Source organism: Rhinoderma darwinii, chromosome 1 (genome assembly GCF_050947455.1).
Source record: "Rhinoderma darwinii isolate aRhiDar2 chromosome 1, aRhiDar2.hap1, whole genome shotgun sequence".
NCBI lineage: Eukaryota > Metazoa > Chordata > Amphibia > Anura > Rhinodermatidae > Rhinoderma > Rhinoderma darwinii.
In genome coordinates this window covers 88,086,529-88,112,186 of record NC_134687.1, presented here as the reverse complement: position 1 = coordinate 88,112,186, position 25,658 = coordinate 88,086,529, and the positions used below count along the sequence as shown (strand labels likewise).

Sequence of the window (25,658 nt, the reverse complement as noted above, 5' to 3'; positions counted from 1 at the left end):
ATAGAAGTCCAGTTTGCCTTGTTGCTTAAGGCTTCTCTTGCCCCTTGTCATCATGAGCGGTTATAACCACTTTTTCAAGTGCCGAAATCACTTGAATAAGAGCCTAGCTTTGAAAGTAGCTTTGGTGTTGCCGGAGCTCCGAGTTCAAGCTGCCATGTCTCTCGGCTGCCAAGCCACGCCCCCTAGAGAAGTCTTTTTATAAATTGTTTGTTGATCAGTAAAATATCCACTTAACATAAAGACCAATGCAAAATGTACAAATACCAGCAGATGACCGCACAGGGACAGCATTGTTACCAGACTTACATTGATCCGGGAAAGCAGCATACAAAGTAAACAGTTGCGGACTAGGAAGTAGACGGAGAAACAAATATTTATTTTGAATTATGTTTTGTATTTTTATAAATCCTTTGCCGAAAATTAACAGATCAGAAATAAAAAAAACTCATTTTACATTTACATCTATGAATACTATCTGTTGTATTCGTGAGAAGAGCGGTCTTCCTGCTGTCTCCCACCTCTCTTAACAGTGACTGGTGGGCTTCCGTGTATATACAGTATATTCACATACAAGGGAGCCATCAGTCACTGTGAGGAGGGCAGTAGGAGGCAGGGGAGTGCTCCCCTCATGAATACATCAATCTCATAATTATGAGTTCACAGAATTTTTTTGTTAGCTACTATTAGCCAAACGGCTTAATATTTTTTGTCCCAATTGGGCTAATAGTGCAGTTCACGTGTTTCCATACTATACTTCAACAGGGCATGATAGTGTGATGACAGATCCTCTCCGCTTTAAAGGGGATGGCCCATGTAAAACATTTTATCACCCCGCCATAGGATAGATGATAAATGCGCTCCATCCTATGTCTATTGGGAGTGATGTAGCATGCCTAGTGCTGTACTCGGCTATCTCCATCAGTCCCATCAACATTAAATGGAGCCGCAGTGAACATGCGTGACCGTCACTGCAATCAAACGGGGGACATAGAACCCTACATGTCCTGATTAGTGGGGGTCCCAGCGATCATATATTTTTCTTTTTTGTGGCCCATCATATTATATTGATAGATTTACTGGGCTACTAGACAAAATGAAACAAAAAAAATGATGTTCAGCTTCGTTAATAGCGCTTTCCCTGGCGCCCTCACCCAATGATTGACAATTTCTGTGTATTTCACACATTGCGGCCAAGAATCAATGGTGATTCTACCACTTCCCTTTTACAAAAGAAGCAATGCTAGAAAAATGTTCAGTCGGTGATACACAGATTCTATCCATGTTATTTCCTCTACCAGCAAAAAGAGATGCAAATTTGTATTCACAAATTCTTTGTTTTCTTCTTGAATAAAGCCAATTGTTCATTCTCAATGATACTGTACGCCCAAGTATACACATGCTGTTCTGCTACAAATTTTGTGTATCTTGAACAAGACAAATATTCTTTAAACAGCTCTTTAAAAACTGATGCTTTGAATTTATTTTTTTTCCCCATTAGAATGAGTGATATAATACATCGTCGTCAGAAAATGCCCTGGTTGTGGCCAGATTTTATTTATTTTCATTTAAAAGCTGGAAAGAAACATAACGAAAACTTAAAAATTCTCCATTCATTTACTGACCAGGTAAGTGTTATTGCCTTACATTAAGTTATGTTAATGTATTATTATTTGATACATTTAAAATACACATATAAGACTGGTTTACAAGTGTCTGGGTTACTACTTTAGGGAATTGTATTATCTGCAATTACCTTATATACACCCCTCAACATTGAAATTGCAGCACCAAGAAGGAAAATTTTGGGAATTGTGGAAATCACAGGATCAATAGACATGTTAGCGATATGCTAATGATAAAAAAAAAAATGGAAAAAATATTTAAAACATCTTGATTTATTAAGTATGAGCGCCACTCTCAAAAATACACGCACTTACATGCTTTAGCATTCTATCAATGAGGTAGTTAATGGTTGTCTTAGAAATGTTATGCCACACTGAATGCACTTGGGCATGCAAATCATCAGTAGTGACAGTCGGGCCTTGGGGCGGCCGTAGGCTGGTATTATTAGGCTGGGAAAGCCCAAAAACAGTGGCCCTTCCCACCCTGGTAACGATAGCCTGCTGCTGTGTTGTATTTGGCTGGTTACCCCACATCGTTATTTTCAATTATTCTTTTTTTTTTTTTTTTAAATGACGTGGGTTTTCCCCCACTTTTCAAAACCAAGCAGATACAAAACAGCAGCAGCAGGCTAGCATTACCAGGGTGCGAAGGGCCACTGTGTTTGGCCTTTTCCCAGCCTATCAATACCAGCCTGCGGCCGCCCCAGTGCACGACTATCACTACAGAGGGTCAGTTACTGGATCGTACCCGACTCTTCCCAGCAGGCGGTGGGTACCGGGATAATAATGTGGGTTAGTGTTAGCCCCTTCACTGGCTAACACTAAGCCTTAGTAATGGACGCTGTCAATCAGCCAGCAGCTATTAATAAGGCAGAAGTAATAAAGTTTAAAAAAAATACAGACATAGAAAACACAGGTTTATTGAAATAAAAAAAAAACACACAACCCTCATTAGCCATTTTATTGATAATAAAATAAATCTGTCATCTAAGTAGTCCTCGAATCTGACGTAGTCCAACGACCGAAAAAAACACAAACACAAAAAAAACATTAGTAAGGGCCTGTTCACATCACCGCTGCCCTTCCGTCTGAGGTTTCCGTTGGGTGACCCCTCAACGGAAAGGCAAACTGAAACCTCAGCTTCCGTTTCCCTCACCATTGATTGGTTCCGTTGTTTTGAGTCGACTGCGCTATTGGTTGCGTCAAGAACAACGAAACCCTGTCACAACGGTGACAAACGGAAACCTTTAGCACTGTTTCCGTTACCATGGAGATCAATGGCGAAGGAAACGGAAGCTGAGGTTTCAGTTTGCCATTCCGTTGAGGGGTTACCAGACAGAAACCTCCAACAGAACCCCTCAACGGAAGGGCAACGCTGATGTGAACACAGCCTAATACATATAGTAGGCTTAGACTCCCAGGGTCGGGATGTTGTGCGCAGCGCATTGCGTTGTGACGTCATGCGCTGTGCACAGCGCTGTGACGTCAGGACCTCCGCTGCACTCCGGAACAAGGAAGGTTAGTACTGTCAGTTACTATAGTAATGGGGGCCCGAGTAGTTTATTACATAGGCCCCTGTTAATATAGTAACTTTTCATTGAGGTTGTGCGGGGGCCGTGGGCCCCCTGGCTTCGGGGCCCGGTCGCATTTGCGACCGCTGTGACCCCTATAGTTACGCCACTAATTATAGACCAGTAAGATTAACATCTATTGTAGGAAATGTTTGAGGGGCTCTTAAGGGACTATACACAGGAGTATGTAACAAAAAATATGATTAGAAGTGACAGCCAAAATGTTTTTTTACTAAGGACAGAAGTTCTCAAAGCAAACTGATTTGTTTTTATGAAGAGGTAAGTAGAAGCATGGAAAGAGGGACCGCTTTGTATATAGTGGTTTTGGACTTTGCAAAGGCATTTGACACTGTCACTCATAGATGCCTAATGGGTAAATGAAAGTATATAGGGTCAGAAAATATAATTTGTAATGGATTAAAAATTGGTTTATTGACCGTATCCAGAGAGTTGTATTCAATGATTCCTACTCGGAATTGGCCACTGTTATAAGTGGTGTACCCCAGGGTTCCGTGCTGGGACCACTATTATTACATTTATTTATTAATGATATAGAGTATAGGATGAATAGCACAGTTTCTATCTTTGTAGATGACACCAAGCTATGTAGTATAGTTCAGTCTATGGAAGATGTTTATAAATTACAAGCTGACTTGGACACACTGAGTGTTTGGGCATCCACTTGCTAAATGAGGTTCAATGTAAATAAATGTAAGGTTATACATCTAGGCACTAATAATCTGCATGCATCATATGTCCTAGGGGAACTTAAATTGGAAGAGTCTCTTGTTGAGAAGGATCTGGGTGTACTTGTAGATCACAGACTAAATAACAGCATGCAATGTCAATCAGCTGCTTCTAAGGCAAACAAGATATTGTCGTGTATTAAATATGACATGGACTCGCGGGACAGGAATATCATATTATCACTTTACAAAGCATTAGTGAGGCCTCATCTAGAATATGCAGTTCAGTTCTGGGCTCCAGTTCATAGGAAGGATGCCCTGGAGTTGGAAAAAATACAAAGAAGAGCAACGAAGCTAATAAGGGGCATGGAGAATCTAAGTTATGAGGAAAGATTAAAAGAATTAACTGTATTTAGCCATAAAATTAGATGATTAAGGAGGGACACGATTAACTTATAAGAGTATAAATAGCCCTTACAAAATATATGGTGAAAACCTGTTCCATGTAAAATCCCCTCAAAAGTCACTCCCTCCGTCTGGAAAAGAAAAGGATCAGTATCTACAGGTGACAAGCCTTTTTTACCATAAGTGTCAAAATCTGTGGAATAGTTTGCCTCGGGAGCTGGTCACAGTAGGAACAGTAGATGGCTTTAAAACAGGACAAGACAATTTTTTGGAACAAAAAAATATCAGCGCCTATGTCAATATATAGAATTCTTGTTTGAATGTAGATCCAGTCTGATCCAGTTTTAGGGCAGATTGAGTAATAAACAAGCTATAGGCTGATGTAAATAGTAGACAACCATGTGGAATCATTCACTAAAGTGGTATGAAGCACCCCACGTTTATACTCTGGAGCAGTGGAAACGTGCCCTCTGGTGTGATGAATCATGTTTCACTATCTGGCAGTCTAAATGATAAATTTTGGTTTTGCGAATTTCAAGAGAACGCTTCCTTTTTGAATGTATGATACCAACTCTAATGTTTGGTGGATGTGCTCTGGTCTGGAGCTTTTTCATGGCTTGATCTGGGCTCAAGTTCATAGAAATGTTGTGGAAGCCCTTTTAACTATCTTCGGACATGTAGATCATCGCATTGCCATAGATCAGTGTGCTAGAACCCCCATATATCACCAGGGCGTAGGAACATGATGATCCCTACTGAGTATTGTGTCACTATGGCTCTGCTTAAAACGTTCACTATCTCAAAAAATCCCTTGATGAAAAGTGCAGCTGGAACTTTTTTAATGTTTTTGTTTTTTAGACAATTTTAGAAAGAGCTGAAGAACTGAAGAATGCCAAAGCCAGTGTTGAACAAGATAATGATGATAATGACAGCACAGAAACCAAGAAAACCAAAAAAAGAAGTGCTTTCTTAGATATGCTTCTGAAAGTAACTGATGAGGCAGGCAATTCATTGAGCCACAAGGACATTCGTGAAGAAGTGGACACATTCATGTTTGAGGTATAAACTTATAATGTAATTACTGTATTATTGTATTTGTAAAGCTAAAAATGTCATGTGATGCGCACAACACTTACATGATGGCATTTTCTCTTCTTAATTACTATGCAGCGTGATTTGAAAAGCTACATGGTTAATTCCGTGTCATATTTCATAGATACACACAAAAGACAACTGTTTCTGAATCAGTCATGCCAAGCAAACTTTACAATATTTTATATGTTTAGCATCTTTGCATATTTTGTCAGTTTTCATTTAATTTTTAAATAAATCAGGTTATGGAGTTGCTTGACTCGGACAAACACTTTTTATATTCTGAGTGCCCCAGATACAAGCTGTAAGGTCCCATGCACACGAACATGCTTTTGCGGCCGTAATTCCCCCGAAAATCCATGAGAGAATTGTGGCCCCATTCATTTCTATGGGGCCATGCACACGACCGTCGTTTTTACGGTCCTTGCATGGCCCGGGAGCCCGCACCGCAGAAATAACGGGCATGTCTTATTACGGCCGTGTTCTGCGGTCCGGGCTCATTGAAAATAATGGCCGCGGACATGTGCATGGCCCGCGATTTGCGGGCAGCTCGCGGCTGACAGTCCGCTGCCGGCCGACCCGAAAATCACGGCCGTGCACATGGCTACGGTCGTGTGCATGAGGCCTATGTGTTTTCAACCTTGTTTACAAAGAACATGTATCAGAGAGGATACTTGTAGTCCTTAACCCCTTCCCGACATTTGCTGTAAATATACTTCATGGAAAGCCAGTGCTTCCCACAAAATGTCGTATACTTACGCCAGATGTTTGGCACCGGCTCAGAAGCTGAGTCGGTGCCATAATCGCCGGATCTCAGCTGTACCTGACAGCTGACATCCGGCTGTAATGGCGGGGACCGAAATTAGCTTCGATCCCCACCATTAACCCCTTAAGTGCAGCGCTCAAACGCGATCGCTGCACTTAAGGTGTTTGCAGCTCATCGGAACCCCAGCAATGAAATTGCCGGGGTTCCGGTGGCTGCAATGGCAACCGGAGGCCTAATACTGGCCTCCCGGTCTGCCTAGCACCGAAGCCAGTCAAGATCCGCCCGGCGGCGGAGCCTGATCGGCTTCCGTAGCTGCCGGCAAGATGGCGCCGGGTCAGGAGCTGATCCGGCGTCATCAGCGGTGGAAGTCAGCTGTACTGTACAGCTGACATCCACCTGTAACGGCAGGAACCGGAGCTAGCTCCGATCCCTGCCATTAACCCCTTCGATGCAGCAATCGAAAGCGATTGCTGCATCGTAGCGGTTACTAGCAGATCGCCAGCCCTGACAGGCAATTAGGACTGGCGACTGCTGTTATGGCAACAGGAGACACAATGGTCTCCTGCTCTGCCATTACGGAAGCCGATTTAGGCCCCGCAGGGAGGCGAAGCCTAATCGGCTTGCTGTCAGTGAATGACTGACAGATCTAATACATTGCACTACATAGGTAGTGCAATGTATTAGAAAAAAAAAATCTGACCGTTGGACCTTCAAGTCCCCTAGTGGGACTTGAGAAAAAGTGTAAAAAAAGTATAAAAAAGTGTAAAAAAAAGTGCAAAAAATAAAAGTTTGAAAACAATAAAAGTTTCAAGTAATCAAATAAAACACAATCCCCCGTTTACTCTTATCAAGTCCTTTATTATTGAAAAATAATAATAAACCATATGTATTTGGTATCGCCACGACCGTAACGACCTGAGGTATCAAAATATTATATTATTTATTGCACGCGGTGAACAGCGTAAAAAAAAAACGTATAAAACTTTACCAAAGTTTCAGTTTTTTGGTCACTTTGCCCTACAAATATTAGAATAAAAAGTGATCAAAAAGTCGCACGTATCCAAAAATGGTACCTATAAAAACTATAGCTCGTCCCGCAAAAAACAAGCCCTCATACACATCCGTCGACAAAAAAATTAAAAAGTTATGGTTCTCACAACTTGGCGACAGAAAAAATACATTCGTTTTACAAAAGTAATTTTATTGTGCAAAAAGTTGTAAAACATAAAAAAAAGTGCTATAAATTAGGTATCGCCGGAATCGTACTGACCCGCAGAATAAAGTTAACATGTAATTTATAACGCATGGTGAACGCTGTATAAAAAAAACCGAAAAAAGCTGTGCCAGAATTGCGTTTTTTTGTTTACCTGGCATCCCAAAAAATAGGATAAAAGGTGATCAAAAAGTTGCATGTACCCCAAAATGGTACCAATAATAACTACAGCTCGTCCCGCAACAAACCAGCCCTCATACCGCTACGTCTATGAAAAATAAAATTAGTTATGGCTCCAATAAGTCAGGAAATAAAAAAATATGCAGTTGTGCCCGAGGGGAACATTTCTTCTGTTTTCAAGAGGCGATTTATCAAGGACCTAAAATTAGGGAACCACGAAGGGGAGAGCCCAAACATATCCGCTGGAAGCGACGGTGCCCGTATTATACCAGGACAACACTTTCCCAGCAAAATTCCCCAAACTACAAAGGCGCGGAGTGTGGACCAAAAGGGGGATAAGAAATGACACCATTTATCGGTGCGACCCTGGCCTGTGCAGAAAGGATTGCTTCACAGCATAACACACATCTATGGATTATTTTATTATTATTTTTTACCCCATTATTATACCACCTGACTATGCCCCTTATATACTCCGCCCCACTTACATGTACCCCCACATTATAAATGGAAACACCAGCAATACTCAAACAAATATAGTACCAAGCAAAATCTGCTCTCCAAAAGCCAAATGGTGCTCCCTCGGCTCTGAACCCTACAGCGTGCCCAAACAGCAGTTTCCTTCAACATATATGGCATCGTCATACCCGGGAGAACCCTTTTAACAATTTTTGGGGTGTGTGTCTCCAGCGTCATAAGCTTGGCAGTTTCCATAATGGGGTCACTTCTCAGGGGTTTCTTTTTATTATTTCACATTTGAGCCTCTGCAGTTGTGAACCAATACTTTGTAAATTGCCAAATTAGGCCTCCACTCCGCATGGTACTCTTCACTCCTGAGCCCTGTCATATGTCCAGGCAAAAGATTAGGGTGTTTCTAAAACCGGGAAACACTGCATAATAATTAGAGAGCTGTCTTGTTATGGTGGCACAAGCCGGGCACCACATATTGGCATATCTATGGAAAAAAATCAAATTTTCACTCTGCAACATCGAGTGCACACTAATTTCTACAAAACACCTGCAGGGTTAAAATGCTTACTACACCCCTTGGTAAATGCATTGAGGGGTGTAGTTTCCAAAATGGGGTCACTTCTGGGGGGTTTCCACTGTTTTGGGCCCACAGGCGCCCAGAAACCAATCCAGCAACATCTGCACTCCAAATGGCGGTCCTTCCCTTCTGAGCCCTGCCGTTTGCCCAAACAGCAGTTTATGACCACATATGGGGTATTGCCGTACTCGGGAGAAATTGCTTTACAAATTTTGGTTTCTTTTTTTCCTTTATTTGTTGAGAAAATGAAAAAATTTGCGCTAAAGCTACATCTTATTGAAGAAAAGGGATTGTTTTTATTTTCACTGCCCAATTCTAATAAGTTCTATGAAACATCTGTGGGGTCAAAACGCTCACTACACCCCTAGATGAATTCCTCAAGAGGTGTAGTTTCCTAAATGGAGTCACTTTTTGGGCGTTTTCATTGATTTGTCCCCACAGGGGCTTTGCAAATGTGACATGGCCTCTGCAAACCATTCCTGCTCAATGTGATCTCCAAAAGCCAAATAGCGCTCTTTCCCTTCTAAGCCTCGCCGTGTGTTCAAACAGCCGGTTATTACCACATGTGGGGTATTGTTTTACTCAGCAGAAATTGCTTTTTCTCCTTCAGTCCTTGTGGAAATGAGAAAAAATTAGCTAAACCTACATTTTCTTTGAAAAAATTTAGATTGCCTACTTTCAATAATTTATGCAAAAAACCTGTGGGGTCAAAACACTCACTATACCCCTAGATAATTTCCTAAATGGGTGTAGTTTCCAAAATGGGGTCACTTGTGGGGGGTTTCCACTGTTTTGTCCCCTCAGGGGCTTTGTAAATGTGACATGGCCTCCGCAAACCATTCCTGCTAAATTTGAGCTCCAAGAGCCAAATAGCGCTCTTTCACTTCTAAGCCCTGCCGTGTGTCCAAACAGCCGTTTATTACCACATGTGGGGTATTGTTTTACTCGGAAGAAATTGCTTTACAAATTTTGCAGTGCTTTTTCTCCTTTAGTCCTTGTGGAAATGAGAAAAAAAATCGCTAAACCTACATTTTCTTTGAAAAAATTTAGATTGTCATTTTCAGGGCCTACTTCCAATAATTTCTGTAAAAAACCTGTGCGGTCAAAATGCTCACTACACCCCTAGATAATTTCCTTGAGGTGTGTAGTTTCCCAGATGGGGTCACTTTTGGGGGATTTTCACTGTTTTGGCACCGCAAGAGCCCTTCAAACCTGACATGGTGCCTAAAATATATTCTAACAATAATAAGGCCCCAAAATACACTAGGTGCTCCTTTGCTTCGGATGCCGGTGCTTCAGTCCATTAGCACACTAGGGCCACATGTGGGATATTTCCTAAAACTGCAGAAACTGGGCAACAAATATTGAGTTACATTTCTTTGGTAAAACCTTCTGTGTTATAAATTTTTTTTTATTAAAAATGTATTTCTGCAAAAAAATATGAAATTTGTAAATTTCACCTCTACTTTGCTTTAATTCCTGTGAAATGTGTAAAGGGTTAAGACATTTTCTAAATGCTGTTTTGAATACTTTGAGAGGTGAAGTTTTTAAAATGGGGTGACTTTTTTGGGGTTTCTAATATATAAGGCCCTCAAAGCAACTTCACAACTGAACTGGCCCCTGTAAAAATAGCCTTTTGAAATTTTCTTGAAAATTTGAGAAATTGCTGCTAAAGTTCTAAGCCTTGTGATGTCATAGAAAAATAAAAGGATGTTCAAAAAACGATGGCAATCTAAAGTAGACACATGGGGGATGTTAATTAGCAAGAATTTTGTGTATTATAACTGCCTGTCTTACAAGCAGATACATTTAAATTGAGAAAAATGATAATTTTTGCAATTCTTCGCTAAATTTTGGTGTTTTTCACAATTAAATACTGAACATATTGAGCAAATTTTGCCAGTAACTTAAAGTGCAATGTGTCACGAGAAAACATTCTCAGAATCGCTTGGATAGATGAAAGCATTCCGTAGTTATTACCACATAAAGTGAAACATGTCAGATTTGAAAAATGAAGCTCTGTCAGGAAGGTCAAAAGTGGCTAAAGAGGGAAGGGGTTAAAGGCGGTTCCTGAGATTCTAACGAATTTCAGAAAACCACTGAATTGTGGCCACAATATCACTTTACGTATGAAATATGCCTGCTTTCACAATTGAGCCTTACAAGGTGCAACTGATGGTCCTATGTATACTTCATTGTGTAATGACCTGATGTGCATAGTGACATCCTAGAATAATGACACCATAATAACAGGGCACTCTGGTGGTGAAAAGGGGCAAGGTGCTTTTGAAAGTTTTCATTACAATACAAACACTTTTAAGGAAGCTTTAACGCCCCTGTATGTAACAACTGGACATGTAAAAAACAGAGAAAAGGACACCATGCACAAGCCCTGCTTATTTCATCCCTTCTCTCTACCTCTCATAGTTTGCTAGTTCTATTGAGCAGTACCCTTATAACTTTTCCTTTTATTGTCTATAGAAATAATGCATGGTATACCTTTGCCTCCCTATGTAATAAATAAGTGAGACAGCTAATAGAAAAGAAGAGGAAAGAAGGAGCCAAAAAGTGTAAAAAACAAAAAAAAATTAAAAAAGTATGAAATAAATCTTCTAATCTATTGATACAGCTAACGACCCTTTGTTATATTCACTAGTACAGATTTTGTTGTGGCAATAGGGGGCCCCTGATCACCCACTAACACAGCTCTCATCTCTTAACCCCTAAGTGACAAGCCTACTTTAATGAGAGCAGGGAGCTTTTACTGCTCCCGGTGGCGCTGCTTTATTCTGATGCAGAGCTGTGAAAAGTCGTATGCATCAGAATAAAGCCCATTAGTGGCCGCCGTATTAACGGTCACTAATGGGTTAACCCGTTAGTGACCGCCAATACACCTTTTCACGGCGGCCACTAATGGGCTTTATTCTGATGCATAAAATTTTTCACGGCGCTGCATCGGAATAAATAAACAGAGCAGGGAGTCGTTAAATGTCCCTGCTCTCAGCTACCAGAGGTAGCTGAGGGCTGGGGGCATCCCTGCTCTAACGGGTGAGATCAATATCAGTATCGATCTCACCCATTTAACCCCTCAGATGCGGCGCTCAATAGCGAGTGCCGCATCTGTATTGTTTTGGAGAGAGGGAGGAAGCTCCCTCTCATCCCACTGACACCCGGCGATAAGATTGCCGAGTGTCTGTGTCTCCGATGGCAGCCGGGGGCCTAATAACAGCCCCCAGGTCTGCCCGTAGTGAATGCCTGCTAGGTCATGCCAGAGGCATGGCCTAGCAGACGCCTGTCCGTTTTAAACAGTCAGGCAGTAATACACTGCAATACAAAGTATTGCAGTGTATTATAAAAGTGATCGGATGATCGCATATTAAAGTCCCCTAGTGGGACTAGTAAAAAAGTAAAAAAAAGTTTAATGAAGTTAATTAAAAAAAATGTGAAAAAAAATAATGAAAAACCCACTTTTTCCCCTTACAAAATGCTTTACTATTAAAAAACAAAATAAAGCAAAAAAGTTACACATATTTGGTATTGCCGCGTCCATAACGACCCCGACTATAAAGCTTTTACATTATTTAACCCGCACGGTGAACGCCATAAAAAATAAAATAAAAAACAATGGAAAATTGCTGTTTTCTGTGAATCCTGACTTAAAAAAATGTGATAAAAAGTGATCAAAAAGTCGCATAGGCGGAACAATAAAAAAGTTATGGCTCTTCAAATATGGAGACACAAGAACAAATAATTTAGTGTGTAAAAGTAGTAAAATATACAAAATCTATACAAATTTGGTATCGTTGCAATCGTAACAACCCGCTGAATAAAGTTATTGTGTTATTTATACCACATGGTAAACGGCGTAGATTTATGACGCAAGAAATTTCAGGTTTTTTTCTATCCCCCCCCCCAAAAAAAAAGTTAATAAAAGTTAATCAATAAATAACATGTACCCCAAAATGGGGCTATTAAAAAATACAACTTGTCCCGCAAAAAACAAGACCTTATACAGCTATATCGACGCAAAAATAAAAAAGTTATAGCTCTTGGAATGCGACGATGGAAAAACTTAAAAAATACCTTGGTCATTAAGGTTTAAAATTGGCTGGTAATTAAGGGGTTAAAAAGTCTCAATAAAGAACAGTGTATAATCATTCATTTAAAAATCATCCATTTAAAAATAATCCGGCAGGTTTCCATTTTTTTGACGGAATCAATAGCGCAGTCGACTGCACTATTGATTCCGTCGAAAAAAACGGAAAACTGCCGGAATGGTGACACGGAAACCATTAGCAATGTTTCCGTCACCATTGATATCAATGGTGATGCAAACGGAAACCTCCGACGGAACCGCTCAACGGAAAGCCAACGCTGATGTGAACAGGCTCTTAGATAATGAATGGCTGCTGCTGTTAATATCAATATTTAACATTTATTTTACATTTATTCAAAAATTTAGTATATAAATAGGTAGTTTACAAAAGGAATCCGGTTAAATTTTATATTTATAAAATTGAGTTTCCAATGGGTGTATTAAAATGCAAAACTAAATAGTGATCGCTATAAATGATAATATTTTTCAATGCATAAATTAAAGTAGCAAAATTTAAAATAATGGTAAAAATTTGTTCATTTATACGAATAAATATTGTATTATATAGATTTTAAAACATAATTGTGCTTTTCAATATAAGTTTGGCACAACAAAGCATTAACATTTATACGTTTGTATGTTTAGGGTCATGATACCACAGCTGCTGCACTTAACTGGTCTTTGTTTTTATTGGGATCCCATCCAGAGGTTCAGAAAAAAGTACACAAAGAGCTGGACGACATATTTGGTAAAATCTGCCTACCAATAAGTTATTCCGTAGCCAAATTGTTATTTGCTACTCTGTTGATGAAAAACACAAGCCCGTGTTATACACAGTCCAGTCAGGCAAAATAAGGAACAGCTCCATTAGAAACCTAGAAGATTGTTGGCAGAAAAAGTCCCCATGGTCTATCTAGTCTGCCCCTATATTATTATTTTTTAATCTTAGGATAGATGTATGTGTATCCCAGGCATGTTTACATTCACTTACTGTTGATTTTCCAACCACATCTGCTGGAAGTTCGTTCCAAGCATCTTCTCCTCTCACTGTAAAATAATTTTCTTCCCACCAACTAATTTCAGATTGTGCCTCCTTATTCTTGTGTTTAGTTTATTATTAAAAACACTTACCTCTTGAACCTTATTTAAAGCTTTAACATATTTAAAGGTTTCGATCTTATCTTCCCTTTCCCTTATTTCCTCAAGGCCATATGAATTAAGATAAAGGGGTTTTCTCATAAATGATCATTATAAGGCCTCATGCCCACTTCAGTGTTTTTCTTCAGGGTGCTAGCCGTTTTCCTGACGGCTAGCACCCTGACCCATTCATTTCAATGGGGACATGCACACTTCAGTTTTTTTGACGGTCCCGTTGCTCCGTTCCGATCCAAAGTAGAGCATGTCCTACTTTGGTCCGAGATTCCGTGACCGTGAGGTCCATGCAAGTCAATGGGGCCATCAAAAAAACTGAAGGCACACGGAAGGCATCCGTGTGCCGTCCGTGTGTGACGGAGCCATTGCCTTGCAATGGCCGGGCAGAAATACATTACAGAAATATTACACTAATCTGCAGCCACTTGTCTCTATCAATCACTGATAGAGAAAAGAGTCTGCTGATTAAAAATAAAATAAAGCAGTTCATACGTACCTGGTCGTTGTCTTTGAGACGAATGCCTCTTCTTCCTCCTGTCCAACCTACCTGTATGACACAGCAGCCTGTGATTGGCTGCAGAGGCTGCTGCAGCCTGTGATTGGCTGCAGAGGCGGTCACGTGGGATGAAGCGTCATCCCTGGAGGCTGGCCTTCTGACGTCATCCTGACGTGCGTGACCGCCACTACAGCCTGTGATTGGCTGCAGCGGTGACATGGATGAAACGTCATCCCTGGAGGCCGGACAGGAGGAAAGTAAGTATGAACTTATTTTTTATTTTTTTTAGTTTCATTAAAATTGTATTTTCAGAGCGCCGAGCATGGTACTGTCCAGGGTGCTGAAAGAGTTACCGCCGATCAGTGCAGCCCATTAACTCTTTCAGCACCCTGGACAGTACCATGCTCGGCGCTCGGAAATGGAAACACAGAGTGCACACGGGAGTGCATGCGGCCGCTTAAATGGGCACACGGATCCGTCAAAAACGGCCGTGAAAACGGTTTTGGAAGTGTGCACGAGGCGTAAGAAAACTCCTTTGAGTTAAGCAGTGTCTACAAGACCTATCTAACCTCCTCTCCTTAGTTCTGTCAGTTTCATTAGTTTTATTTTTCATAGGTAGGCCATGCTAGTGATAGTGGTCCATAATGCTCTCTGTGTCATGTCCATGACATGACTATTCCCACAGCTCTTCTCCTTGCGTATTGGTCATGCTCCATCCTCTTGTGTTTCGACCAATGTACAGAACATTCTTTACTTCCTCCCTCCCTGCACCTTTGTCATCTGTGCTGCATCAGCAAGTCATAATGCGTCATGCGTCATTTGGTGTATTCCGCTTCCCCAACGCATCGCTAGCCTTCATTCACCCTTTAGCGAGAGAACAAATCTTTTTCCTTCGCAAAGTTTGTAGTCCATGAGGGACAGACTGTGAGTGAAGATGTCTTGTTCATGACGGCGGCCCCTTGATTGTAATGATCTGCCAGGGTCAACGAGGATTGACCTCCAATGATCAAACTTTGATAGCCTATCGTTAGGATCTGGCAACAATGTTAACTTTCTTGAGAACTTCTTTAAATATTGTAAATCCACGTTATCATTGGCATAAAGAAAATTTATTGTTGCCGCAATAATTTGATTTGACTAATTACTAAATAAATTTTTGCTCTACTCAGATACTTTACTGGTCCTTCGAACTAAACCTAAAATCTTTACTGAATCTGCCATACTTAACTATTGGAAATAATATGGACCTGACTAGATGTTTGTATATCTAACAAGAATTGCTATTTAAGGATTTACTTAAAATTCCTAAAGTAAAGTAATGAATGTTTTTTCAACTTAATGTGTCAACAAATGCATATTTTTTTCTTGTGTATAAAGTTACTTTCAATGTGTAATTCTCATTAGGTCAGTCTGACCGACCAGTGACAATGGATGATATGAAGAAGCTACGATATCTTGAAGCAGTTGTTAAAGAAGCTCTTCGACTTTTCCCTTCAGTGCCATTCTTTGCACGAACCATTACTGAAGATTGCACCATTAGTAAGGAGCTTTACCTTAACCCCTTCCCGCTCCTTGACGTACTATTACGTCATGGCAGCTGTATCGTTCGCGCTCCATGCCGTAATAGTACGTCTCGGGAGTAACGGCCGTTTCGGCCGTCCTCCCGACACATACAGGAGCTGTGACGCTGCTGTCTTGTTCAGCAGCTGTCACAGCTCCTACAGCGGGGACCGATCGCTGTGTCCCCGCTGATTAACCCCTTAAAAGCCGCGTTCTATAGAGATCGCGGCTTTTTAGGGGTTAAGCTGCCATCGCCGGCCTGCTACGCGATAGCGGCCGGCGATGGTGACTATGGCAACCGGACACCAAACAATGGCGTCCGGCTATGCCATAGACGGAAGCCTAGTGGGTCCTGACAACGTCAGGACCCACTATGCTTGCTGTCAGTGAGTAGCTGACAGTTCTAATACACTGCACTACGCATGTAGTGCAGTGTATTAGAATAGCGATCAGGGCCTCCTGCCCTCAAGTCCCCTAGTGGGACAAAGTAATAAAGTAAAAAAAAAGTTAAAAAAAGATGTGTAAAAATAAGAAAATAAAAGTTTTAAAAGTAATAAGTAATAAAAGTAAAAGTCCCACTTTTTCCCTTATCAGTCCTTTATTATTAATAAAAATATATAAACAAACAAATAAACTATACATAATTGGTATCGCCGCGTCCGTAACGGCCTGAACTACAAAATTATTTTGTTATTTATCCCGCACAGTGAACGCCGTAAAAAAAAATATTAATAAACCGTACCACAATCACAATTGTTTGGTCACTTCACCTCCCAAAAAATGGAATAAAAAGAGATCAAAAAGTCGCATGTACCTAAAAATGGTACTGATGGAAAATACAGTTCGTTACGCAAAAAATAAGTCCTCGCACGGCTTTATTGATTGAAAAATAAAAACGTTCTGGCTCTTAGAATAAGGTAACACAAAAAGTGAATGATTGTTTACAAAACGTATTTTATTGTGCAAACGCCATAAGACATAAAAAAAACCTATAAACATCTGGTATCGCCGTAATCGTATCGCCCCGCAGAATAAAGTTAATATATCATTTATAGCGCACGGTGAACGCTGTAAAAAAAAAAGTATACAAAAACAATAGTAGAATTGCTGTTTATTAGTCACCACGCCACCTAAAAATGGAATAAAAACTGATCAAAAAGCCGCATGCACCCCAAGAAAACTACAATGGATTCCTCAAGGGGTCTAGTTTCCAAATTGGGGTCACTTTTGGGGGGTTCCCAATGTTTTGGCACCACAAGACCTCTTCAAACCGGACATGGTGCCTAATAAAAAAGAGGGCTCAAAATCCGCTAGGTGCTCCTTTGCTTCGGAGGCCGGTGCTTCAGTCCATTACCGCCCGAGGGCCACATGTGGGATATTTCTCTAAACTGCAGAATCTGGGCAATAAGTATTAATTTGTGTTTCTCTGATAAATCCTTTTGTGTTATAAAAAAAATGGTATAAAAAGAGTAAATTTCACCTCTACTTTGCTCTAAATTTCTGTGAAACACCTAAAGGGTTCATAAACTTTCTAAATGCTGTTGTGAATACTTTGAGGGGTCTAGTTTCTAAAATGGGGTGTTTGATAGGGGTTTCTAATATATGGGCCCCTCAAAGCAACTTCAGAAATGAACTGGAACCTAAAAAAATAAATAAATGAGGCAATACTTCGCTTCTTACATTATACTGATAATGAGCCGTGCCCACTCCGAGATGACCCCAGTTTTGACCGTTTGTATAAACGGAGACCCCTATTAGACCGTTCCAGTGCCCGGTTTTCCCAAGCATACACCCCCGAGAAGTGTTTTTCTATTGATGAGTCCCTGGTACATTTTAAAGGGAGGGTTCAATTCCGCCAGTACCTGCCAGGTAAGAGGGCAAGGTATGGCGTGAAGATGTATAAGCTGTGCGAGAGTGCATCAGGGTATACCTACAGGTTTAGGATATATGAAGGAAAGGCCACCCCCAAACCAGACTGCATCCTGGACTACAATAGGTACATGGGAGGGATGGACTTGTCAAATCAAGTCCTGAAGCCCTACAGCGCCATGCGGTGTGGTATAAGAAGCTGGCCGGGCACATCATACAGATGGCTTTGTACAATGCGTATGTGCTACGTCGATGTGCAGGCCAGAGGGGAACTTTCCTGGAATTTCAAGATCTAATCTTTAGGGACCAGGAAGGGGGGGCACCCAGTACTTCTGGAAGCGAGGCCACACGCATCGTACCAGGGCAACACTTTCCAGGAGAAGGTCCCCAAACCGGTGGAAAGGGAAAGAGTCAAAAGAGGTGCAGAGTCTGCTATAAGAGGGGGATAAGGAAGAACACAATATACCAATGTGACACGTGTCCCGAAAAACCAGGGCTCTGTATAAAAGATTGTTTTAAAATGTATCATACATCCCTTGATTTTTAATTTACCCTGATGCACTCCGCACAGCTTACCCCCCTCATCTTTCCCTTCTGAGCCCTGCCGTATGCCCAGGCAGCTGATAACAGCCACATGTAGGGTATTGTCGTACCCAGGAGAACCCACATTACAATTTAAGGGGTGTATATCTCCGGTGGCGCATGCTGGGCACACTATATTGGACACTGAAATGGCATATACATATATAAAATTGCAAATCTCACACTGCACCATCTGCTGCGCATTATCTTTTACACAGTACCTGTGGGGTCAAAATGCTCACTACACCTCTAGATGAATGTCTTAAGGGGTGTAGTTTTTAAAATGGGGTCACTTCTCGGGGGTTTCAACTGTACTGGTACCTCAGGGGCTTCTGCACACATGACTTAGCACCAGAAAAGCTCCAGTAGGCCAAATGGTGGTCCTTTCCTTCTGAGCCCTCCCATGGGCCCAAAGGGCAGTTTATCACCACAAGTGGGGTATTGCCGCACTAAGGACAAATTGGGCAACAAAATGGGGTATGTTGTTCCTTGTGAAAATAAGAAATTTTGATCAAAAATGACATCTTATTGGAAAAAATATCATTTTTTTCATTTCACAGCCCAATTCAAATAGGTGCTGTGAAAAAACTGTGCGGTCAAAATGATAACAAAAACCATAAATGAATTCCTTGAGGGGTGTAGTTTCCAAAATGGGGTCACTTCTGGTGGGTTTCCATTGCTTTGATACCTCTGGGGCTCTGCAAATGCAACATGGCACCCGAAAACCAATCCAGCAAAATCTGGACTCCAACAAACACATAGCGCTCCTTTCCGTCTGAGCCCTCCCATGGGCCCAAACGGCAGTTTATCACCACAAATGGGGTATTGCCGCACTAAGGACAAATTGGGCAACAAAATGGGGTATGTTGTTCCTTGTGAAAATAAGAAATTTTGATCAAAAATGACATCTTATTGGAAAAAATATAATTTTTTTCATTTCACAGCCCAATTCAAATAGGTGCTGTGAAAAACCTGTGCGGTCAAAATGATAACAAAAACCATAAATGAATTCCTTGAGGGGTGTAGTTTCCAAAATGGGGTCACTTCTGGTGGGTTTCCATTGCTTTGATACCTCTGGGGCTCTGCAAATGCAACATGGCACCCGAAAACCAATCCAGCAAAATCTGGACTCCAACAAACACATAGCGCTCCTTTCCGTCTGAGCCCTCCCATGGGCCCAAACGGCAGTTTATCACCACAAATGGGGTATTGCCGCACTAAGGACAAATTGGGCAACAAAATGGGGTATGTTGTTCCTTGTGAAAATAAGAAATTTTGATCAAAAATGACATCTTATTGGAAAAAATATAATTTTTTTCATTTCACAGCCCAATTCAAATAGGTGCTGTGAAAAACCTGTGCGGTCAAAATGATAACAAAAACCATAAATGAATTCCTTGAGGGGTGTAGTTTCCAAAATGGGGTCACTTCTGGTGGGTTTCCATTGCTTTGATACCTCTGGGGCTCTGCAAATGTGACATGGCACCCGAAAACCAATCCAGCAAAATCTGGACTCCAACAAACACATAGCGCTCCTTTCCTTCTGAGCCCTCCCATGGGCCCAAACGGCAGTTTATCACCACAAATGGGGTATTGCCGCACTAAGGACAAATTGGGCAACAAAATGGGGTATGTTGTTCCCTGTGAAAATAAGAAAATTTGATCAAAAATGACATTTTATTGGAAAAAATATCATTTTTTTCATTTCACAGCCCAATTCAAATAGGTGCTGTGAAAAAACTGTGCGGTCAAAATGATAACAAAAACCATAAATGAATTCCTTGAGGGGTGTAATTTCCAAAATGGGGTCACTTCTGGTGGGTTTCCATTGTTTTGATACCTCAACGCCTCTTCAAACCTGGCATGCTGCCTAAAATATATTCTAATAAAAAAGAGGCCTCAAAATGCACGAGGTGCTTCTTTGCTTCTAGGGCTTGTGTTTTAGTCCACGAGCGCACTAGAGACACATGTGGGACATTTCTAAAAACTGCAGAATCTGGACAATACATATTTAGTAGTGTTTCTCTGGTAAAACCTTCTCTGTTACTAAAAAAAAATTGAATAATATTGAAATTCAGCAGAAAAAATGAAATTTGCAAATTTCATTTCCACTTTGCTTTAATTCCTGTGAAATGCCTGAAGGGTTAAAAAACTTTCTATATGCTGTTTTGAATACTTTGAGGGGTCTAGTTTTTAAAATGGGGTGTTTTATGGGGGTTTCTAATACATAGGCCCCTCAAATCCACTTCAGAACTGAACTGGCACCTTCAAAAAAAGGCTTTTGAAATTTTCTTAAGAATATGAGAAATTGCTGTTTATGTTCTAAACCTTGTAACGTCCAAGAAAAATAAAATAATGTTCAAAAAACGATGCCAATCTAAAGTAGACATATGGGAAATGTGAACTAGTAACTATTTTGGGTGGTATAACCGTCTGTTTTTCAAGCAGATGCATTTAAATTCTGAAAAATGCTATTTTTTGTAAATTTTCTCTAAATTTTGCAATTTTTCACAAATAAAGACTGAATATATCGACCAAATTTTACCACGAACATGAAGCCCAAAGTGTCACGAGAAAACAATCTCAGAATCGCTTGGATAGGTTTAAGCATTCCGACGTTATTACCACATAAAGTGAAATATGTCAGATTTGAAAAATGGGCTCTGAGCCTTAAGGCCCAAACTAGGCTGCGTCCTTAAGGGGTTAATGGGACAGTCTGTCATCTAGTGCATAAAAACGGGAATAGACATTTTTGTAATTGCATAAATTACAATCTGATACTTTGTGTTGGAAAATTTAAAAAGACACGAGAGACAACAAGTGTGTTATATAATATACGAATATAATGAAGCCATGTATGACTTTGTTTCATTCTACAGGAGGTTATGCAATACCAAAAGGTGTGAATGCAGTGATTGTGCCTTTTGCTCTGCACCGCGATCCAGAATATTTTCCTGAACCTGAAGAATTTAAGCCAGAAAGGTTTTTCTCTGAGAATGCAAGTGGACGTAATCCATATGCATACGTACCGTTCTCTGCTGGTCTCAGGAACTGCATTGGTGAGTTGTGAAATGCGTAACACAATGGCTAAACATGTATGTATGCAGCAGTTTTAGTGGATTTCTGCACATTTTTTCTGGCTATACAGTTTGGTGATTTTGTAAATGTATTTCTGTACTGATTTCAAGAGAAAATAGCCTCTGAATTCAAAGCGTATTTGATTTTTGCAAGCATTTTTTAAGCATATTTTTAGGCATATTTTAACAGCATTCTTTGTCATGTCAAAAGAAAATCCGCTCGGAAAATGGTTCAGAAAGCGAAATGTCACTTTTTTACAAAGCGTATTTTTACGCTCAAATGCCTCAAATGAACTATACAGTCTATTTCCCATTAAAATGAAAGGGAAGCTATTAGCAGGCATATTTCAAGTATATTTCAGAGCGTAATACGAGCATTTCACGCTATGAAATACACCTGAAAATACGCCATGTAAACATACCCCAAAGGTAACTCTTAAGGCACCTTAATGTAAATATACGTCATGTATTGTTTTCCCTAAGGGTATGTGCACATGATAGCAGGCTTTTACGTCTGAAAAGACAGACTGTTTTCAGGAGAAAACAGCTGCCTCGTTTCAGACGTAAATGCTCCTCCTCGCATTTTGCGAGGCTTCTCTGACAGCCGTAAATTTTGAGCTGTGCTTCATTGAGTTAAATGAAGAACGGCTCAAATTACGTCTGAAAGAAGTGTCCTACACTTCTTTTGACGAGGCTGTATTTTTACGTGTCGTCGTTTGACAGCTGTCAAACGACGACGCGTAAATTACAGGTCATCTGCACAGTACGTCGGCAAACCCATTCAAATGAATGGGCAGATGATTGCCGACGTATTGTAGCCCTATTTTCAGGCGTAAATCGAGGCATAATATGCCTCGTTTATGCCTGAAAATAGGTCGTGTGAACCCAGCCTTAAGGTTCCCTGATGTACACTTACCTCAGTTAGATCTACAGCAGTGGCTCAGCTGTAATTGACAGCCAGCTCCTGCTGTAATGGCCGGGATCAGAAAAACCTGTCTGTTTAACCCCTATTTACCGCAACATCTAAGGTGCATTACAGAGGAAGGGAACTCCTTCTATCAGCCCATCGGAGCCCAGTGACACGATCGAAAGGTTGCGATGGGTTACCATGATAGCTTGGACCATAACAAAGGCCCTCAGGGCTGCCATAGGTACAGATGTAGCCATCTTTATCTAGACTTTTAACAATAAATACACAATGTCAAGAAACTATAACTTGACTTTTTCAGTAACTTTTCAATGGCTTTTGTTGTGTGATATTATGCTGCAGTCAATATAAACTTGGCTACATCTGTATCTGTCTATGGATTGAAACACATTCTTCAAAAAACAAATCCTCATACAGCTACGTTGCCCATCAAAACCATTTCAGCCAATCTGTACCAGACGACGCAATACCTCTGATACTGGCCGTTTATTTCCTGTTGACCCTAACATCTAAGTAGCTATACAGTGGGAGGGGGCTCCCTCTGTCAGTCTATCGACTCTTGGCAACGAGAATGAAGGGTGCCAATTGTTTAGCATGGCAGCTGGGGGACTAATAATGGTCTCCAGGTCTGCCATAAGCATCGGCCTCTTGGGCCATTCCAGAGGAATGACCTAATATATTGCCTGTGATACACTGACAGGCAATAATATTTTGTAATGCTAGGTATTCAAAAGCATTATGTAAGCGAACAAAGAACCGCAGCCTATAAGTCCCCTAGAAGGACAAAAAAATAAAGTTCAAACAAAGAAACAACTTTTATATTTACAAATTAATAAATCACTCAAGTATTCGGCACATGCTGTTTTTTTCCCATTCCTCCCACCAATTTTATTTTTTATAAAATTTTATGAAAACAAATTCTGTATACCCCAAAAGGGTACCAATGAAATCGAAAACTTCTTTTACAAAAAAGCTCTCATACATCTACTTCGATGTAAAAATGAAAAAATTATGGATCATGAAATGCGGCAACACAACATATTAATTTTTTTGCAAAAATAATAAAACATGAAAAAACTGACCTGTACAAAAAAAAATTGCAAAAAAAACTATGCCGGAATTGGTGTTTGTATTATAGACAGTATGTGCCCCAAAATGGTGCCAATAAAAACTTAAACTCGGCCCACGTACGGCTATTTCTACAGAGAAATAAATGTATGGCTCTTGAAATGTGGCAATGATAAAACATAAAAAAATTACTTCATCCAAAAGGCCCAAATTAAGGCGTTAAATAATTTAAAATAGCACAGACCATTAATTCTGCTGATTGCTACTGGAGCCAGTCATGAAATTGTGAACAGGCACACCCCTGACAACTTACCAGAGAACCCATATTGTAACTCACATTGTGACGGTTGCACTACAGTCTAGAAAAGTTAATTTTTCCAAGATTAGATTATTATGTAAAGAATCTGTAAAGAGCCTCTGACCTGACATTCATACAGTAGAAAATTGTAAATAAAATAAAATAAAAAAGAGGGATACTGTAGGCGCTGCTTGGTTGATAAAAGTTAGTTTATTGCATAAAAGCAAGGTAAACAGATTGCTACGCGTTTCAACGCCGGACTGGCATCTTCCTCAGGCAGGTTTTATTCCTGAGGAAGACGCCGGTCCGGTGTTGAAACGCGTAGCAATCTGTTTACCTTACTTTTATGCAATAAACCAAGTTTTATCAACCAACCAGCGCCTACAGTATCCCTCTTTTTTATTTTATTTTCTTTACAATTCTTTACAATTTCTTTACAATTTTCATCAAGGCAACTCCTTTTGGTGTTTGCGTTTGGGGATCGGCAGCAGCTTGCACCTCTTTGCATTTACCTGCCAGTATTTGCAATTTTGAAAAGGAAGCATATATTTTGTTTCCCTGGAAAAACAAACCTCTTCTATCACTTCCATCTGGCGCCGTGTCCTTTTTTCTTTTATCTATCATTATTCATACAGTATAGAATTCTGGGAGTTTTCATCTCAGAAGCCAGGAGAATTGTGAACGCAGTTCTGATTGAAAATTGACTATAAGGGCCAGTTCACACAGAGTTTTTTTTACACGTTTTTTTTCTATGTCTCGTCTTACACAGGCCAACGCTTTGCTCTAATGGAGGAGAAGGTGGTGTTATCAGCCATTTTACGAAACTTTACTGTAAAAGCAAGCCAGAACCGTGAAGATATTTGTCTTGTTGGAGAACTCATTCTTCGCCCACAGGATGGGATATGGATTGAGCTGCACAAAAGAGAAACCAACTCTGCTCTCTAAACCGTATGAAACAACCCCGGCATGAGGAGATGACGCATTGTATCTCAAATTGTTATTAATTATAAATAGTTTCGTGTTTGTGCCTGGTGATGTTGAGATTGTACTGGCTAAACATTTAAGTCATATCTGGGTTTAATATTGAAGTTGTATTTACTGCTCAGGATATTTAATATTTGTAAGGGAGCCTGAAACGCAGAAAAGTCATTGGGCCTCATTTACTAAAACTGGCCCTGATGCCCATAGCAACCAATCACAGTACAGCTTTACTTTCTCTGGAGCAATTTAAAATATGAAAGTTGAGCTCTGACTGGTTGCTATGGGCAGTTTATGGTAGACGGAACTGTCAGGGACACCTTAATAAACAAGGTCCTTTTCTGAATAAAGAAGATATGTACTATAGAAGTACAATAAAATAAAAATCTAAAATAAAAACCTTTGGGGAGGGAGTTTCACAAGAAAAGGCCTGAAACTGCAGTCACTCAGTACATCTTACAGATATGACTATTATCACTACTATGGCTTATAACTATGCAAGCTTTGCCATTTTATCTACCTGAAAAAGATATGTTTAAATACAGCGATAAAGCCAAATGCTTGTGAGATGCGTTCTAGAATCTTGCTTACACTGTCTAAGGATTGAATGTATTATTCCATGTTCAATTATGCTTTGTATTCTGTAAAATTCCAATAAAGTTTGGTAATTGGTTTTTAATTCTATATTTGCTTTAAGATTGCCTGCACATGCAGCTTTCTTGCTGCTGTAGAGTGCAATGTGGCCAAAAAACACATCACAATCCACGGTTCTTAGTTGCAGCTCGGCCACTGTGTTTTCCGGCACCATCAAGAACATGTCTATTATTAAATGCACTTGGCAATGCCTAATATAAGCAAACACATGGAAAATAAAGCTTGAGTTGAAGGGTAGGAACACACAGGACAGATACACTACCGAAAAGTACAAAGACTATCCATCCTGGAAGCCGCAGGGAATTCCGCCCGAATAA

General features: G+C 40.3%; 1 protein-coding gene across 1 annotated transcript in view; it reads left to right on the top strand.

The window, feature by feature from the left end:
- LOC142751644 (cytochrome P450 4V2-like) overlaps nt 1-25,366 on the top strand; it is an 82,684-nt gene extending 57,318 nt beyond the window's left edge. The window contains exons 6-11 of the mRNA XM_075860159.1: nt 1,499-1,625; nt 5,143-5,343; nt 13,325-13,427; nt 15,732-15,866; nt 21,218-21,397; nt 24,479-25,366. Coding sequence (XP_075716274.1) covers nt 1,499-1,625; nt 5,143-5,343; nt 13,325-13,427; nt 15,732-15,866; nt 21,218-21,397; nt 24,479-24,654 — 922 coding nt within the window. The 3' untranslated portion in view covers nt 24,655-25,366. The remainder of the gene's footprint in view (nt 1-1,498; nt 1,626-5,142; nt 5,344-13,324; nt 13,428-15,731; nt 15,867-21,217; nt 21,398-24,478) is intronic.
- Nucleotides 25,367-25,658: the final 292 nt, after the last annotated feature.